The sequence below is a fragment of the Atta colombica genome, unplaced genomic scaffold (assembly GCF_001594045.1).
Source record: "Atta colombica isolate Treedump-2 unplaced genomic scaffold, Acol1.0 scaffold55, whole genome shotgun sequence".
NCBI lineage: Eukaryota > Metazoa > Arthropoda > Insecta > Hymenoptera > Formicidae > Atta > Atta colombica.
Genome location: NW_017259545.1, coordinates 2,260,104 through 2,278,618, shown reverse-complemented (window position 1 = coordinate 2,278,618; position 18,515 = coordinate 2,260,104). Strand labels below are relative to the sequence as shown.

Sequence of the window (18,515 nt, the reverse complement as noted above, 5' to 3'; positions counted from 1 at the left end):
CGTCACGTCATCTTAATTAGTTCGGTGGCACTGATGCAAGGCATCCTCTATTGGAGAAATGTGAATAAATTTGTGGTGAATTAAAAAATTTAATATTTTATTTGTAGGAAGAATTTTAAAACAAAAAATACATCTTTTCTCAGTAGAGGATGATTCAAGTCATCGTATTTCTTTTTTAATATTCAAGAGAAAATATATTTTGAGATACTCTATATAATATAACGACTAAAGGCTCGGATTACAATAGAATTATATGACGTCCTAGGCTTATAGACTTCTATTAAACTGATTACTTCGCCATCATGTTTGATATCAAACAATATCCTCGAGAGGCTTCCATTTTATATCCACTTCACATACAGCCTTAACCAAAAATATTAGGCAAAAATATTAGACTACATATATTTTTTCATTTATCTGAAATTTATCTGCATTGTTACCTATTGGTTAACTGCTTTATACATTTAAAAGGTTTTGAAACAATAAATAATTTACAACAAATGCCATAAATCAATTTTCGACCTGAAACTTTAAATAATGATTAATAAAATGCCTAATATTTTTTGGCCAAGGTTATATATATAAATAATATAACAATACACAGTAATATAACATACACAATCATATGATAGTGACTCAGATCACATGGAATTTACAGTACGTATACGTGTTCATACGTAGGCATTGGTTGCATTTAACAGAGAAAAACTCATCAGTGAATACTTAATAATTCTTTAATATGATTGGTTCCTACACTTACAATTAGATCCAGCGAAGAATTAGGCAAGACCTAATCATATTAAAAAATCTGAACGTTCACTGATCAGTTTTCTCTGCTGTATGCAGCCATTAAAGTCTTGTATCCACAATGTTAGAACTCGATCCGAGTTCTCGGATCATGAAATGTATAGCCAATCAGCTTACAATTTTTACAGAAAAACTAGCTATACATTTCTCGATTCGAGAACTCGGATCAAGTTCTAGTATCGTGGACACAAGATTTAACAAGAACTTCTTGGCATTATTTTTGTCCTTTTCTATCATCACATGCAAAATAATTTGAAATAAAGTCTATAGTTATAGAATGTGTGCCTAGGATTTGAGGATTATTAAGTGCGGTTTTTTACTTTGATCTTATCGTTTTAACTTCATGTCTATTCTTTCAGTAAACAAGTCTCAAGTTTGAGATGATGCATAATAGTTGTGTATTTTATCCATTTGCGAGCTCCTCGTTTTATGTCCATGTTATCGTGACGAAATTACAAAGGCGTATTGTCATTTCATGCACAAAGCAGTAAATCATCCAATGTCGAAGGATTTACGATTCGCGTGATCTGTGCAAGGAGGCACAGTATGAGAGAAAATTTATCTCTGTTCAGATTATTTTTACTCGATTGAAGAAGACAAATTTATACGTTGTTCAATACTCCGCGAAGCACATAAATCTAATCTCAAAATTGTGCGAAAGAGAACAGCATAACGCCAGCGAACTGTTGAGTCGAGACGATCGTAAACAATAGCGGTGCACCGCAAAAGCGTTAAATCGCTGGAAGTAGGAAACGCGTTAGTAGCGCGGCAATCGAGGTTTACGTCGCAAATACGCAATAGAGGACGAAGCACGGGTTCCGTGAAATGCCATGGGGCCTTGTTTTGTCCCCCTCCAAACTTTCGAAAGGATCGTCGCGCCTTCTCACGCTCCCCGCTTTTAACACCGTACAAGTAGGTGTTTTGCGTGCGCGCAAATCGCCACGTAAAAATAAGCAAACTCTTGTTGCGCAACGACGGTCCCGATATCGCGGCCCCCGTGTTGCGTATGTGGCACGCACGTGGGTCGAAAGTACCTTGTCGCTCGTATGTGAGGACTGTACTACTATAGAAGGTAGCGGGGCCTGAACCGCGATATGTGGGCGACACAATCGAGGAAAAGTCGCGAGCGAACGATCATTGATGACACGAGACAGAATCGTCTTTGAGTCCCAAAACGATCACTGGCGTAAAAATCTTTAAGTAATTGACCATCTATACAATGAGAGTAATACTAGAGTCTCGTCCGACTCACGTTCTACAACACTTATGAACATCATTTGTCTTTGTCATATTGAGGAAGTTTAATCAATGAATTGTGCAACTAATCTGGTTGCACAATTACCATTCTAGTTGAAAATGAATAAATCAGAATTTTTTTATTTAATCTATTATAATTCTAGTCGAGATAACCAGAGTTCTGATATGATGAAATCTTCTGGTTCATTTCTAATCAACAATTGACAATATTTTAGCTCAGCTTTATGAATTGCATATATAATTATGTATATATATAATTCATAAAACTGAACTGAATTATTGTCAATAATATTGATCACGTAAGATTGTAAAAGTATTGATGTGTATTATCAATATTATTGATTTCATATCACTGATTAATACTATTGATCACGAAAGGTTCGTATTACTTGAAGATTTCTACACTGACGTATTTTATTGCGTCGTACAGAAAAAAATTTGACGTAAACACGGATTTGTTTTTCCGTCTTGAGTCTCACGAAGTAAGAGATACCTCGAGTTACGTCGTTAATTGATAACGATTATCGTTAAATGGCGAAAGTCAGATACCGATTGTAGATAGCAAAAATACCGATGAGCTTCGATTCTTGGCATGTCGTGGATGCTGCGTTGTATGTCCGGGATAAGAACGCGGTCAAACGTTTCTCGATAAGGGACCGCCCGCCTGTCCGTCCGTTGCACGTCTTCGCAAGCGTGAGTAACCGCGAGCTATGCCATGTGTTGGAAATTCTCTGCCATAAGGGAACTGCACACTTACATTTGACAAGCCATGCAGTCAGGATTTTGCAGTGAATATTTGCATACCGCGAACAATGCTGAGAAACATTAACCCGTGAACATTCGCGCTTTCGGCGATGCACCGAGATAGATCATTTTCTCACGTGGTGATAAAATATGTATGAAGTATCTTATTATCTCGTAATTTTGTACCGTGTCAGCTATACTTATGAATCATTGTTAAATGTAAAGTTCTTGCTAAGTGTTTTCTAGATTGATCATGGTAGATAAAATTGATAGAGAAAGACACCACCGTTATATAGACAATCATTTGCCACGTTGCAAGTTTATTGATTAGATTAAATAATAACTTAACGGTAAATACTTTGTCGAATGAATTCTTCTGATAATTAATAAATGGATAATTACTTTAAATTGCTCGTTTATATAAGCGAGATTATACGATATCAGATTATCCGTATGAGATGTGTAATTATTGCTTCTTCTTGGTATTTTCCATTACGACTGGTAAAAGAAAAATCGTAATTGAATTCTCAAGTCTCAAAGTCTTCCAAATTTTTAAGTCGTGAGACTTAATATTAATTAAAATGATCTCACTTAATCCTGTAGTTTCTTTAATGTGATTGTTCGCATAGAATGTTTCTAACAGTCCAACATTACATCCTTGACCAAAAATATTAAGTACTTCAATCATTATTTAAAGTTTCAGCTCAAAAATTGATTTATGGATAGCTTTTGCTATAAATTATTCTCTGTCTCAAAAATCCTCTTAACCTATATATAATGCTGGCAAAAGAATTCCAGATAAATGAAAAAAGTTTAGATGTTTAATATTTTTGGTCAAGGCTATATATCTCAATTTTCGTCCTCTTTGATGATTTACAATTAAATAAAGATTGATAATTCTAATAATATTCTAATAATATTTATTCGATAATATTTTTTTGATAATATTGATAATATTTTATATATTCTTTAGATAAAGATAAACGCAAAAAAATTTTTTGAATTATGAAATAATTTGTACTAAATATAATAATGTATATAAATAGTATTTATATATTTAGAGCAAATTTATAAAACTGAGGATGTCCTGGACACTCAAGTAAATAAAGAATTAATCACATGAAGGAGATATCTTCGTATGTATATATATATATATATATTTTCGTCAGTAAATCTGGGTGAAGCTGTTTGTGCCATGCATCTATGTCCAGGCATAAATATTCAATTAACCCATCAATTATACTTAAGTGAGAGAAAATCATGACATAGAGAGACCCGAGACTGCTTTCGTTCGGCGGTATGCACCGCGCGTATGTCAGGACTTAATACAGACAATGATTCATCCGTCACGGTGGAGCCGCACCAAGTCGACTCGAGTTGAGTTGAGCCGCGAGGCAGACCGGGTCGGCGGCTCCGGGAATGGTTCGAATCACGGCCGTATACGGGTGGAGTTGTCCCGTCGACGTATAATTATCGTAAGCTGGCATCGTTCTGTCGTGCCGTTTCCTGCCCACCGTTTCTCATTCTTCGCCTCATTCTCGCTGCGCTTCTTTCGTTAGTTGCGGATAAAATTGGATGATCTCTGTGCGAAGTTGGCAGATCATTTTCAGAGAACTTTGATTCTGAGAGAGTTTCTGACCCTTGCCCAAAAGGTTTTAGAGTACCCCATAAATTTGAAAAACAAAAACCTAAACAACACAGTTCAAAATTAGGACATAAGACGTTTAAGATGTTTTTGGACATAAAGCATTTAAGATTTTTGCATGTGAAAAACATGTGTATTGTTTGAGAAGTTTTGACAATTAGGTTTTAAAAATGGAGGCTAATGGACTATTTGCTTTAGATCTTTTGTTACCTTAACTTAGTTACAATTTTTTTATTGCAATCATAATTGAATCCTAATATTGTATGATGGAATAGATACGAAATATTATCTGATAGCGAATTCGATTGAATGCTCTAAGAAATTCTTGAAAAAATATTAGATTTCCAGAAGAAAAATTTTTATCTACAAGGACTTGGAAAAATCTAAAAAGTGGAAAATCACCAGAATTTCTAATTTACTTATACTGATCAGTATATTAATTCTTGAAAAGCCTTAATCCAGAATTTAAAAAACCGGCTTTTGCAAAAAATTATTTATATGAAAAATAATAAATGTCAGATTCGAAAAATAATAGATGTCAGATTTAGTAAATCTTTTGCGAATTCATCAAGAAATTTGGGAATAATCTTTTCTTGGCCGAAATTGGCAATTGAGGGAGGTCGTCGCAATGAAAGAAAGCAAACGTCTGTGTTCTCATTGAACAAAGTATAATACTTATATCAGCATTAAGCGTGCTCCGTGTGAATGGCGTTTTAATGATCGCGGCCTTCCACATGGCTCATGTATCACGTGCACCTTTGTAACTCGACGTAACGTTCTATTGTTGATACGTGCGATCGGATGCGAGCGATCTCTCAGTATAAGAGAACAACTACAGGGTCAAGGTATCACAAACTTATATACGTTCGCCAATTATTTGCTTAAGCCTCACCTTAGTGACGAACAAGTTCAATCTATTGAAAGATTTCTGCACAAGAACATGTTCATCAATATTTACTTTCAATCACTAAGTAAGCTATTGGCGCCTCGATATATTTGCTGAAGAAAGGTCGTTTTTGGATTTCAAAGAATCTAGTTTGAGAGAAACTTTTTCTTTTAGTTTTGAGGGATTCCCTGGTGAGTTTGAGGAATTCATTGGCATTTTGAAATTTCGAAATGGTCTCGCGGCACAGGGGGTACCATAAAAATAATGATATTTACGCGTTACGCGATTACTGGTTACCAGTATCGACCCACGGTCGGTCGGTTTCGCGCGCCCACGGTTGGTCTTGCGAGCCTGACCTTATTCGGAAACCCTCTTCGAGAATGCCGTTCCCGATTTACCACCTCCGGCCCGGTGGTAGAGGTGGGGCTGTAGGGCAGGTGAGGTAGTGTTTAATTTCTTTGGGGCGCCACAACAGCCGTCCGGTGCATAGATGAAAGAGAGGGTGCAATGAAAGAGGAAAAGAGCCTTTTTGTTATTTTTAGCTTTCGTTTTCTCTTTGACCAAGTATGCTTTTGATTCACGACTTAAATCCGCGGCACTTACGTAACAATAACACGTCGGTACTATTCTATTTGTATTCTGAGTTTTTTTTTATATTTCTGACTGTCTATACAAAAAAGTTTGGCTACAAAGTTTTGTTTTATTAAATCATTACCCAGATAGTTGGCTGACTTTATGTCGTCGATATTTTTTACTTAAAATGACATTAAAAATGTCATTTTGATGTCATAATGTCGATAAATAACGTCATCAAATTTGTCATTTGTATAGTAATGTATTTAAAAAAAATAAATTCTGAAGTGTTACATCTTATAGTGTTATATCTTTAGTATCAAAAAGACTAAGAAAGCGATTTTCATTAATTGATGAATTAAAGACTTCTTTTATTGTCTAAGAGAATTTATCCGTAGAAAAATGTGCGGTTTCGTATACGTTCTCGATCTTAAAGCTTATATCAAAGTTAAAAATGACTTCGAATAACGTTAATTATTATTTTTAATATTTAATAAGATACAACTAAGTGATTTTTTTAATATATGCTTCTAATGTTTTGATAAACACAAAATTTATAGCCAGATTTTTTGTCACTGTATTATGTTTCAATTTCTAGATTAAAAGTTTTTTCTAAAGGTGCCACAATTACTATTGTTACTAATGAAATCAAGTAATTCTATATCTTAATTAATGAATAAATATAAAAGGATTAATTTTACACAACTATATTATATTTATCCGATAATTTTTCTTTAGTTAGCAATTTATATAAACTCGTGTTTTTGTGAATTGTCGAATGTACGCTTTATATATATTTCTTTCGAAATATTTATATTATAGAAAGACTACCTTCTCAAGAAACAATATCTTTAACTGTTCTTTAGGTATTCTTTAGATGTTCTTTAGGTATTCTGGTCAAAATGCAGCAAGTTGTGCAAATCGTTCTCCATAGATAGCAATTTAGTTGCTTCGTGTTGTAGGACTTTGTATTACATTCGCAGAATCACGTATACCGGAAGTGGACGATCTACGCAAACCGAGGCCAGAATAGTGAATGTAGCACAACGAAATAACGTAATAACGAAGCTAATAAATAATATTTGTGCAAAATCTTCCGCGCAAAATATTTCATTTGAAAAATTATTTATTTAAATGAATGCACGATCCACATTATTCTTATCAAGATAATTATGATAATCACACGTTACTGTCGATGTCTAATGATAAGATCAAGAGTAAATCGCTGTACTTAACGCATTATATCCTCCCACACGATTGAACTATTTATATGTAAATCGTTACTGCAATTACATCGATTTCTTGCTTTTTTTGTGTTTCCTGCAGCACTGGAAATACGTCAAGGTATGTATAATTCATTTTAGGATATAGGAAAATGATACCATCTATCAGTGCATCGCGATATTGACTCAAAATTTTCATAAAGCACGTTGTTTAGATCTAGTCTTTGATGCCATTCTATACCATTTATTAGTTACTTATCACATTAATATTATGACAAATAATTTAACATATTTTCTTTCTTTTTTAATAATTATTCTCACGAACCTTAAAACAATTTAAAAATCTGCAATAAAAAGAGCGTTATTTTAATTAAAATTTTAATTTTTTTAGAAATATTGTCAAAATAAATATTTGACCTGCTTATTCCGTTTAATAGTTTGGTTTCTACTTAGTTTTTCAGAAAATTGATTAAATCTATTTATAATGTATCTATGATGTTCTTAAATATTAATAAATAGGAAATAATCAGTAATATGTTATTTATTAATAGTAATTTTAATTGATATATAAAAAACACAATGATCGTTTATGTAAGAAAAAATCGGGTGATTATTATTCAGTTACAGTTATCTAAAAAATAAAAGAACTTTTCGGGTCATATTAAGAGATACCAAAGGGCTAGAATAAGTTACATGAGTGACATTAATTGTTTTTCTTTTAAGCAACCAATTTCAAATAATGGAAGATTGTTACCGTAATAATAGCAATGATGTGTTGTCAGTCTTCATATGCGATTGTTTCTCACCAACGACTCGCGCATTCTTCTAAAAGACTTTTTCTTAACGCACATATAAATTACGAATGTAGTTTGTAATAGCCGGTATAATTACTTACATTATCTTAAAAACATTCATCGTACCGTTACGTGTCCCATCTATTATTCTTATTCTCCCGTGCTTCTAATGCCTTTATGACAAAGTGACGTTCATGCCGAAACGGCACGTCAGGAATTACGGAGTCGCGTCATGCGACAGACAGACGCGACATACCAGAAGTAATGTTCTCGTTCTGCCCTTTACTACATATATCCGACCCTTCATTCGTGACTTTAGAATGCGAAGAATTTCGACTATCTTGCCGCAAAGTGACTAATCACAGTGAATGTGATGAGACGCTCATAATCAATCATATTGTGTAAAGCAATGGAACACTAATTACCAGTCTATTTACGGGAGCTAATTTTAAGAAGATAGAATATTTTCTGTACATAAAAACAAAGCGTCTGTAATAGCTCTCTTTGTGTATTTCGTGTATATTCTTACCTTTTTTAAAAATTTTATTTTGATTTTTATTGCTTAACTGATTTTATTAATAATTAATTCTAGCCATTCATGTAATTTTAATCTGATTTGCGTTCGAATCGATTTATTTTACTGAAAAAGGTTAATAGAGTTGAAACGTCTTTTACATCATTCTAAATAAAATTAATTAATTATTTTGTTTTACATTTTTTTAAATCTTTTGCTATTTATTAACCTTGATTTTACTTAATTTTATAAATCAAATGTAAATCTTATACGTTACGGATTTTTACACGGAGTGTACTTCTTATAGATTTAGCAAAGTTTGTGTTTTATGCGTCTTAAGATGAAAGAAGTTTGTGCGGAAATACTTACAGTTATAAAAATTGCCGAAGTCAGCCGTTTATTATTTCTAAATAAACGGAGTTTGCCAACAGTTGACAGTTGTCCATCGTAATTTGTTATTACGCGGTTTAATGACAAGAGTACAGATTGCAGTAACGCAATTATTACAGATTGTTATTAACAAATTAATCCAACGTAGATAGGAAACATTTGCGAATTACGTTCAGAATAATTATTTTTTTGTTGCAGTTAATAAAACATAATAATAAATGTAAATAGTTGACGTCATATATTATATGATAATTAAATTTATGTGTGTTATATAATGAGCGAATATTTAAATGATTTTCATGAATGTTTAGGGTCAACCGGTTTTTTTTTTTTTTGAATTTTAAAGTCATCGCTTTATCATCATTTTTATAACGTACTTTTTATGATGCACGTATTGCGACGTTTACGATTGAATCATGTCAATGTTTATATATTTTACGACGCGTGTGATATAATCGTCGACTTTTTCGATACTGCTATTAATCCTATTCACACGCAATAGAAAGGAACGAGTGTCGCAATGTCGTAAAATGGAACATGTCAAAATCATCCTTTGAGACGCATAGACGCGACTTGTTGCAATTAGTCACGATTACGAAAGGCGGATGGGAGGCGGATCACGCGCTGTTCTGTCAATCGCTTGACATTTACTCACCTGGCTGTGCAGAACACGCGACGCACGCAAGAGTGTACGCGTGTGCGACGCACGCAATACACACGCTCGCGCGCAGGGGCGGATAATTTTTATTTTTAAATATACACGAATCTATGTAGAGAATTATAATGAAAATTGATTGTATGATAACTGAAAATATTTTTAAAAGTTCAAAGTATCTTAAATTAATATTATGAAGATATTTTTAGCTAGAAATATCCAGTACAAGAAAGGAACGTTCTTTTTAACCTTGCATTACTCGCGTGGATTTTTTTTATGTAATTACTTACGTGGGTTGTTTCTGTTTTATCTCAATTTTATCTCAATTTCCGTTCTCTTTAATGATTTACAATTAAATAAATATTCGTAATATTTTATATTCGTTTTAGATGGAAATAAATACAAGAAATTCTTTTTAAGTAATTTATTTTAAATATATTGGATTATCCGGAAAATTCGTGCCGACTAATCTATATAATTTAATAAATGTATACTAAAATTTAAATCTTTTGCGTTTCAATTTTCCTTCAAAATCGGCACGAACTTTCCGGACAACTCAAAAATATTGTGTATATAATATTCATATATTTGCACAGATATCAAATAAGCAATGGTAACTCAATCCTTTGAGTTAAATAACATTTTGTTAATTCAATTTTTATGTGTGTCAAAATGTAAGTCAATTATTTCTATCATAAATAACGTCCATTTTTTATTAACATATATATTTAATAAACAATAAACTAAAAAACGTTCAATTAAATTTAATACAGTTTCTTGAGTTAAATTTAATTTAACTTTGTTGTTTTAAATTAACGACATATTGAATAAAAGCAGTAGCAGCCTATAGAAATGATTAAAAACAATTCTAATTGAGTATAATTTGACATTATAAATTGAAGTGTAACGAATTTATAAGATTTGGATAACCTGGATACTCTATACAAGTAATGAAGGGTTAATATTACATTCGATCGATCACGCCAGCTGCTCGAACCCCGAAAAATTACTATCAGTTTCGAGTCCTGAAAAAAATTATTATCCGCCTGTGTCCAAGCGAGTGTCCCTCTTTACTAATCCACGGTGACGGTTCTCATCGCTATCTTTTTCAGACTTACACGTGTCTACACGTGTGCGTCCTTGTGAACAACCAACCATGCTGTTCCCCCACCGTAAGTTCATAGTTCTCATTCGTTATCGGCCCCGACGATATGCATGATTTATCGTTTTATTTACACAGTATATCGTCAACTCTCGCAATTATGAATTTAAAAAATTATTATATGTAAAACATGCAAAGAATGCGATATATTACACTCGTTCGTCGTTCGTTACACTCGATCTTGCGAAAAGTTATCCTTTATAACAAGTGTTCTTCCATGTTATTAACGCGTCATTGTCTGACTAACACCTGCACGCGATGACGTATTCGCAATGCATGCTCGAGTTGACCATTGGTCGACCGATATGGTAACGAATGTGCCAAGCTTAATGTTTTTAAAACCGGTCTGTAAATCAGCATGCGTTTACTCGTACGCGTAATCGGATTCGAATGTCGGGAATCGGGAAACGATTCCGACATCTCCATGATTTTATCCATTTAATTATCGCTGTTTCTTCTTCCTTGATCTGTATGCTGTTAAATCTCAAAAGATTAACTCAATGAGTTAGATAACGTTTTGTTATTTTTTACTTCTATTAAAATATATATGTAATAATTCTATGAAAATATAAATGAATCCTTTTTTGTAATTGAATTGTTTAGTTTTAAAATAAACGATGTCCACACATTAACGTATGCACTTAGTAAATAATAAATTAAAATTTAATACATTTCTTGAGTCAAATTAATTTAACAATATAATATTATACATGTTTTTAAATAATACGATGAAAAAATTAGATTTTTATATTATGTTAAAAATAGTTAACAGTTTATGAATTTAACAGTGTATAGACGGAATTTCTAGTATTACTATATATATATATGTATACAGTTTGAAACATCAGAATTGTGTAAAATTTAGTAATATAATCCGCGTGAATGTCGCATATCTTTATTACGTCAACAGCGCAAACAGCGGCTATGATTATGTTGACGATATTTGTGCACATTTGACTCATATCCCACGCTTTCGCTATTTACATATGTGTATGTAACTCTCGACATTCCTGCGGTTTTTTCATTTTCTATTCTTCTTCTATATGGTAATCGCTTGAGTACATCGCCGATGGACTATACCCTTACGCATTCTTATTTTCCTACTTGCTTCTCTGTTTTTTTCTTACGTCAGTCGTTTTGATGTATTTTTTTTTGCGCTGCCAGATATGTGCTTGACTCGATGTGAAAAGCGGCAATTAACTTGCCCCTTTTGAAATTTGTTGCAGGCGAGCAGACATGTCGGGGACCTGTTCGAGGATCTACGCGACGGCCACAATCTCATCTCCTTGCTGGAAGTGCTCTCGGGCGAGCACCTTGTGAGTATTTTTCGCGATGTTCTCAGATATTTCTATATTTATTTTCCATTATTATCTTAACCTTTAAAGTAATCTAAAGATACGCAAGTTGGTAGATGGAGTGCTCTCCTAAATATCTTCTAAAAATTTTAATTTTATAGTTATATTTTTTATAGTATTAATTTTTAATTAGTATTAATTTATTATTATAGTATTAATTTTTTCAAAGGACTTCTAGTATGTTAATTATAATATAGTATGTATAGTCTAGTAGATATAAGTAAGTGTATAATAAATATAATTTTTACTTAATTTTTAGTTAAAAGATATGGAAAAAGTGATTTCAATTATTTCAAATTATTTGAAACTGTGATATTTAGTTTATGAGATGCTGATCAAAAGTCTCCAAGTACTTCAGAGAACAGCATCATATAAATAAATTTTGCTGTAGCATTATTTGAAAGTTGCTATTTTGAATCTTATCGGATTGAAAAGACTTAAAAAAATTTAAGACTTCCGGGTTTTTGACAATATTTTTTATTTTTCTTTTTTAGAACAAAGTTTTTAAATGATCTATTCCTGGGATGTTGTGGTCACTATCTATCCATTCAAAGAAAAAAGATATTGAAGATGACAATCAAAGCCATGTATTTTCTCTTTAAAAGGTTAAATAAATTCAGTTTATTGTCGAGTTTTATCGCGGATCTATTTCTTGTGTGGATGCTTCGTAAAAGTTGAATTAGCTCCTACCTCGGCAACAGAGGTATTTGTCATTGAGTTCTAGAATTGAACTCTATACGACAATTGGATCAAGCAGCGATAATTGTTCTCGATTGAATGTAATTAACGATAAACTGATCGCATTTTTCAGCCACGGGAGAGGGGCCGAATGCGCTTTCACATGCTGCAGAACGTGCAGATGGCTCTCGATTTTTTACGATACAAGAAGATCAAGCTGGTCAACATCCGGGCGGAGGATATCGTGGACGGTAACCCGAAGCTCACACTCGGCCTGATATGGACTATTATCTTGCACTTCCAGGTAAGTAGCTCATTTTGCGAAATGTGATGATAAACGCGATTCTCCGAGTTAACGATCGCAATAATTCGATGAACTCCTAACGAGCGAGGTTCGCCTTTCGAATCGACCAGGAGTTATGAAGTAATAACGCACGACCACCCTACGCGTTTATGTCGAATTTGCCAGTAACGTGCGAGTAGTGTCGTAAATTTACACGTCGCGCGACGAACTCGCTCGCAAGCATATGTTGTATTTTACGCCCGTTTGGTATTCAGGGAGTTCCGGAAATCATGTACTTCTTTTCGATTGCGGACATTTTCGGAGTCTGACATTTTCTATAACGAAGATTGAAATACAGAGACCATCATTGTCATGCACGTCACATTTTTTCAGTTTTCCTTATTATATATTTTGACAATTATGTTTCGACGAATTTAGATTTTGTTGCAGTTTACATGAAATTAGATAGAGGGCAAGTTTCACATTTTTCTAAGTTTAATTTTCTCTGAGTCGGTAATTGATTTTTGACATTTTCTAAATTTTTTAAAATATCAATTCCGAAGTTATTACTGCCTTGTTAAAATAATCGCCAGTTTCTTCTCAGCTTATTCTGTGGTATTTAATATCTACGGCACCGCTTGTATAATGCAAATGAAGCGGCTGCAATGTCAGCATGATGAAAACCGCCCATCGCAATTTGCTGTAATGTGTCCATTGGACTACACGATGCGTCAGTCAACCATGAAACTCGATAGAAAGTGAAATACGTGCAGAGCGTTCGAGAAATACACTTTCTCATAATTTAGTTCTACCATCGAAGCAAAAAATTTTAAGCGTTTTTAAACAGTCTGGAATACCTTTGAATGTACATGAGAAAAGCTTTTATTGAAACGTTGGACGCACAAAAAGGACGAAGTACTTAAAATTTAGCTAGATTTGAAAATAATTTTATTAGACTATAAAACAATTATGTAATTAAGATGCTCAAGTTGATTGCTAAAAATGTTAAAATTCTCTATAATATTGCTCATTATGAGTATCCATAATTTTGATAGTCTGAATTATTTATTTATATCAAACTAAATATTTACATGAAAAGAATGATTTTTGCTGAAGTATCTAAAAATTGTTTCTACATAATTATTTTGATAGTTCAACAAAATTATATTTTCAGATTTCTATCTATCTAAATTTTTAGATATTTTAGGAAAATCATTTTTTGTGTTGAGATTTCAGGAAAAAGCATTTTTTTCATATAGAGAAATAGTTTGAACATAGTAGAACATTTTTTCAAAATTGAGCAAAATTCTTTCATCTTTTCTTTGGAATAGTCCGTAAATTATTTTTGTCGTTATGGTTTTAATTCTCGTGCGGTAATAGTTAGGAATATTCATCAGTCTTTTCAAATCGACTGCATTTAAACGTTGTCGCGACATGACTAGCGTCATGTCGAAAGTATTTTGCATTTGTGTACTCATGCACGTACCGTTGAACTAACGGAATACGTTGATTCTACTGGGCGCGGCAGTACTTTCGTCGTGTTGGAAATGGCTACTCGGTCACTTGCTGCGGAACTGAACAGGGAATTAAGCGAGCTTTTTCTTTGACGTTTTCACCGTCTTGGTATTATTATTTCGCATTGCAATTTGCAACACGTGACGGAACAGGAAAGTTGCGTCTAGAACTGTCTCTTTCGACGAGTTACAATGGATTTTCATTGCAACACGCAAAGATGTATTTTTTAAATTATGGGACGCAGGATAATTTGTAAGACAAGGTATTTACTACCTGGAAAAACAAGGAAAAAATCTAAAATTTTCAAGGGATTTTTTTAACCTCAATATATAGTTTTGTTTTGCGTTGCTTGCACTCTATTTACATAAATTTTAAAGTTGCTTTAAACAATTCTCTAATCTTACGTGGAGAATTTTAAAAAATAAGAAAAATATCTGAGAAATTCTCAGGGAATTTTTTTACAAGATTTCAGGGTAAACACCCTGTAACATCAACTGTCGATTTTGACATTTTCTTTTTAGCTAGCATCCCGTCAAAGTGACGCGCCGTTTCGGCAATGGAACCTTCCTTCCGCCCAATTTGCGTTGTCGCGCCGAGACGCGCCGATGCCTGCTATATAGCGAAGCAAATTCTTCGTGAAGGCGTTTTGCACCGCATTTCTCGGTCCGTTGCACTTCGTATCTCACCGGCCAGTGGCCTGTGTCACAAAACTTGACAGGTTGACTATTAAAATGTCAATGAACTCTGATGATTGCCCGATTCTAACGTGATTATTTATACGAGCCTTCCGCTTTGCAGCTTCTGGAAATGTCTTTCGACGCCTCTCATCTCTTTGATCACAGTTTGAGATATTGAATTCCAACAGCGATGGTCCATTGATTCCGTAACGTAAAATGTCCGAGCGACACATCGTTTAAGCGACACGATGAAATGTGATTAACGTGCGCGTTAATCAAGCGTCGCGCATACCGCGATAGGTCACATCTCGCCGGTACGTTATGTGCTATTTTTAGAACTCGTATGTCTCGATGTAACGTTGTGGTAGGTGCCGGTAACGAATGTACATATAGCTCGTATGGAATCACGTGCATTGCCAAAGAAAAGCGAAAGCGAGGACGGCGCGCCGGTTCGTCTCTTGCAGACTGGTCGAGAGTTCCGCACGGCACGAAATCTGCTCAATCTAAAAGGACAGGGACATCTCGCACTTGTTATCATTTATAAGTATAAGAGATATAATTTTTCGATTTCATGGAAGTCTAGGAATTATTCTCGCTGTTTTGTACTCGTAAGTTTCGATTTTTGCTTTTCTTAATCACCCAGCAATTTACTTATGCTCATATCTATAATTACTTCTGCTGAAGAATTTAACTGAAATCAACTGACGCGATACGATTTAATGAAGATATCTTGGAAGACAATTTAATATTTGTTACATCATGTTTGTAATTGCAATTTAATTGATTTTAATAATTCGGAAGTTTGTCTCGACACAATCTGAGATTTGTTTCTAATGGTTCAATAATTGATTTTTAAGAGATGTTTGTTATGTGTATGTATAAATTTATTATGTCAATAAATTTTAATCTTACGACTCGAATTTTTTAATAGATTTTAATTTTTTTTTAAATTAAAGTTATTTAACATGAAGGAAATTTTTTTATTCATTAAAATTGTATATTTACTTACATATTCAATATTTTAAAATTGAATAACTGATCATCTGTTCAGTTTGTCGTAAAAAAACAAGAATTAAATAATTCACATTTAATTTGTAACAATTAAAATTTGCTATTAGTAATATCAGAGTTGCCACAGAATTGGAAATAAGGGAAATATCAGAGAATTGTTAGGGAAATTGAAAACAGTGTCAAGGAAATTAGGAAGAGAAAAAACAGAGAATTTTACAAAATTTCCTTGGAAATTAAAATTCTTGACTTTATTAAAGAAGTTTATATATGCATACATTACACCTATACGCAATTTTGAAATACTATCAACTTAACAATTAATGCAAGCAATGTCGGCAACATTAATAGTAATTTATATTACTATATCAAACTGGACCTCAATAAAATATTTAATGATTTATCAAAAATAAAATAAATTTCAAAATTTCGTCAGATGGATTTCAAATTGAGAAATTTTGCCTGATGCTCTTTTATGATACAAAGTTTATGTAATAACTGTAAATATAGACATCAGTTTTTCTATCGTTATTTACGAACGCGCACGAATGAAGATGCTGCAATTGACGTCGATTGTCCGTATCCTAGCACGCGTGATATCGATGAATCTCGGTACGCTCGTGCGACTCTTGGAACGCTGCTTCTTGTATTCGCTCATGAATATTTCTTTTCATCAGTCGCGCTGTACTGCCGTGTCGCCCCATCAGGCATGCATTTATGCCGACGAGAGAGATTGTGCGCGTTTCTTTTTGAATGATTGCAAAAAGTCGAGCTGAAGGCGCGAACCGAGTAACCGAGTTACGCGATCGTATAAAGACGGCTAGTGTTTGCCCCTCTGATGGCGCCCGCCTGAATCGCAGCATAGGAGGAAGATTATATAGCAATTCCAGATGTATAAATTTAAATTGTGAGAAACGATCATTTGCATTCTGCAGTTCTTTATTTCTTCTTTTTTACTCGTGATCTTCTTTAATTTATCTCTCCATAATTTTCTCATTCTTCATAGTCGGTAAAATTAGAAGATATGGTTGGACGAGCCGTTTTACATTCTGCCTTTCGCGAACTGTTAGAAATATACTTTGAAATATACTTCTTACTACGAAGAACGTAAGAAGGTAACTTTGATACATGAGAGGCATGATGCCAGAATATATCGTAAAAAATGTCTAGATAATTTTTATATTACTTAGGCAAATTTACATTGTTAGGCAGACAGAGTCGTGCAAAACCGATTAAGTATAATCGAATGTATACTTAATCCTCTTTTTAACGAAAAAAAGTTACGCACGGATTTAGATGTCGACACTGTTTTCTCGATAACAGTGATACGGCTTCGATGCGTAGGATTTTCTTCGTGGGTTTGATCAAGAGGTATCGAATAGTCTTGTGACATTTTGCCGTATCTGTCACCGTTTCCGAGATAATGGCTCTTTTATCTAGACGTACGTAACTTTTTGTCAAAGAATATAAATATGTAAATATAAATAAAACTACTATAGTCGCCCAGTCTAATCGTGAATTTTCTTCTTTTCTTTTGCGCCGCAGAGCTGGCGACGCAAGGTAAGTCGATTGCTTTACACCCCTTAAGTGACTTCCCAAGTGGGGGTAGATGACGTTTGGGAGCCAAAGTTACGAAAGTGCAAAAACCTTATTGCAATCATAAAATTGCAACTGCATTATTTTCTTCTTTACCGACGATACTTGCCAAGACGTTTGCTTCGTTAAATACAGATGGCTCGTACAGGTAGTTACACCTGAAGAATTGCTGCTCCCGCACGAATGGCTGATCACCACAGCGAACTCCGAGCACAACACACTGTAGACATTTACATACGTTTACATACATTTACACATGGAAAAACGACTTTGATAAAGTGTGTAAAAATTTAGCTAGATATAAAAAATTTTGTTGAACTATCAAAATAATTATGTAGTATTCTCAAATATAAATAAGCAAAAAGATTTGATATTCTAGCAACTTATTAGTATTCTGGACAAAAATCTGGTTACATTAATTGAAATCCATTAATTTTAATGGAAAATCAGAATTAAGCTTATTATACAATAATTCTAATCGAGATAACAAAATATCCAATTATGATAACCGAAATTCTAATTGATATAACGAGTATCTATTGTTCAACTAGAAATTTTTCTCTGTATAGAAATTAATTAGTTATATAAGAACGTCCTACATAATTATTTTAATGATCCAACAAAATTATTTTTATCTGTATCTAGTTAATTTTTAGATATTTTAGCAAACTATTCTTTCCGACACACATACCTATATATACATAATTTTATAAGTGATAGTACGATAACGTTTGAGAAAAATTGAAACAAGAT

The 18,515-nt window shown here is 33.4% G+C and overlaps 1 protein-coding gene across 19 annotated transcripts in view; it reads left to right on the top strand.

Annotated features, from left to right (window-relative positions):
* LOC108691951 (microtubule-actin cross-linking factor 1) overlaps nt 1-18,515 on the top strand; it is a 103,752-nt gene that overhangs the window by 18,669 nt on the left and 66,568 nt on the right. For 14 of the 19 annotated variants that reach the window (XM_018199921.1, XM_018199930.1, XM_018199924.1 and 11 more), the window contains 3 exons: nt 10,601-10,660; nt 11,877-11,966; nt 12,817-12,987. In XM_018199921.1, the coding sequence (XP_018055410.1) occupies nt 10,601-10,660; nt 11,877-11,966; nt 12,817-12,987 (321 nt within the window). The remainder of the gene's footprint in view (nt 1-10,600; nt 10,661-11,876; nt 11,967-12,816; nt 12,988-18,515) is intronic. The other 5 variants (XM_018199925.1, XM_018199940.1, XM_018199941.1 and 2 more) reach the window with 1 other exon arrangement.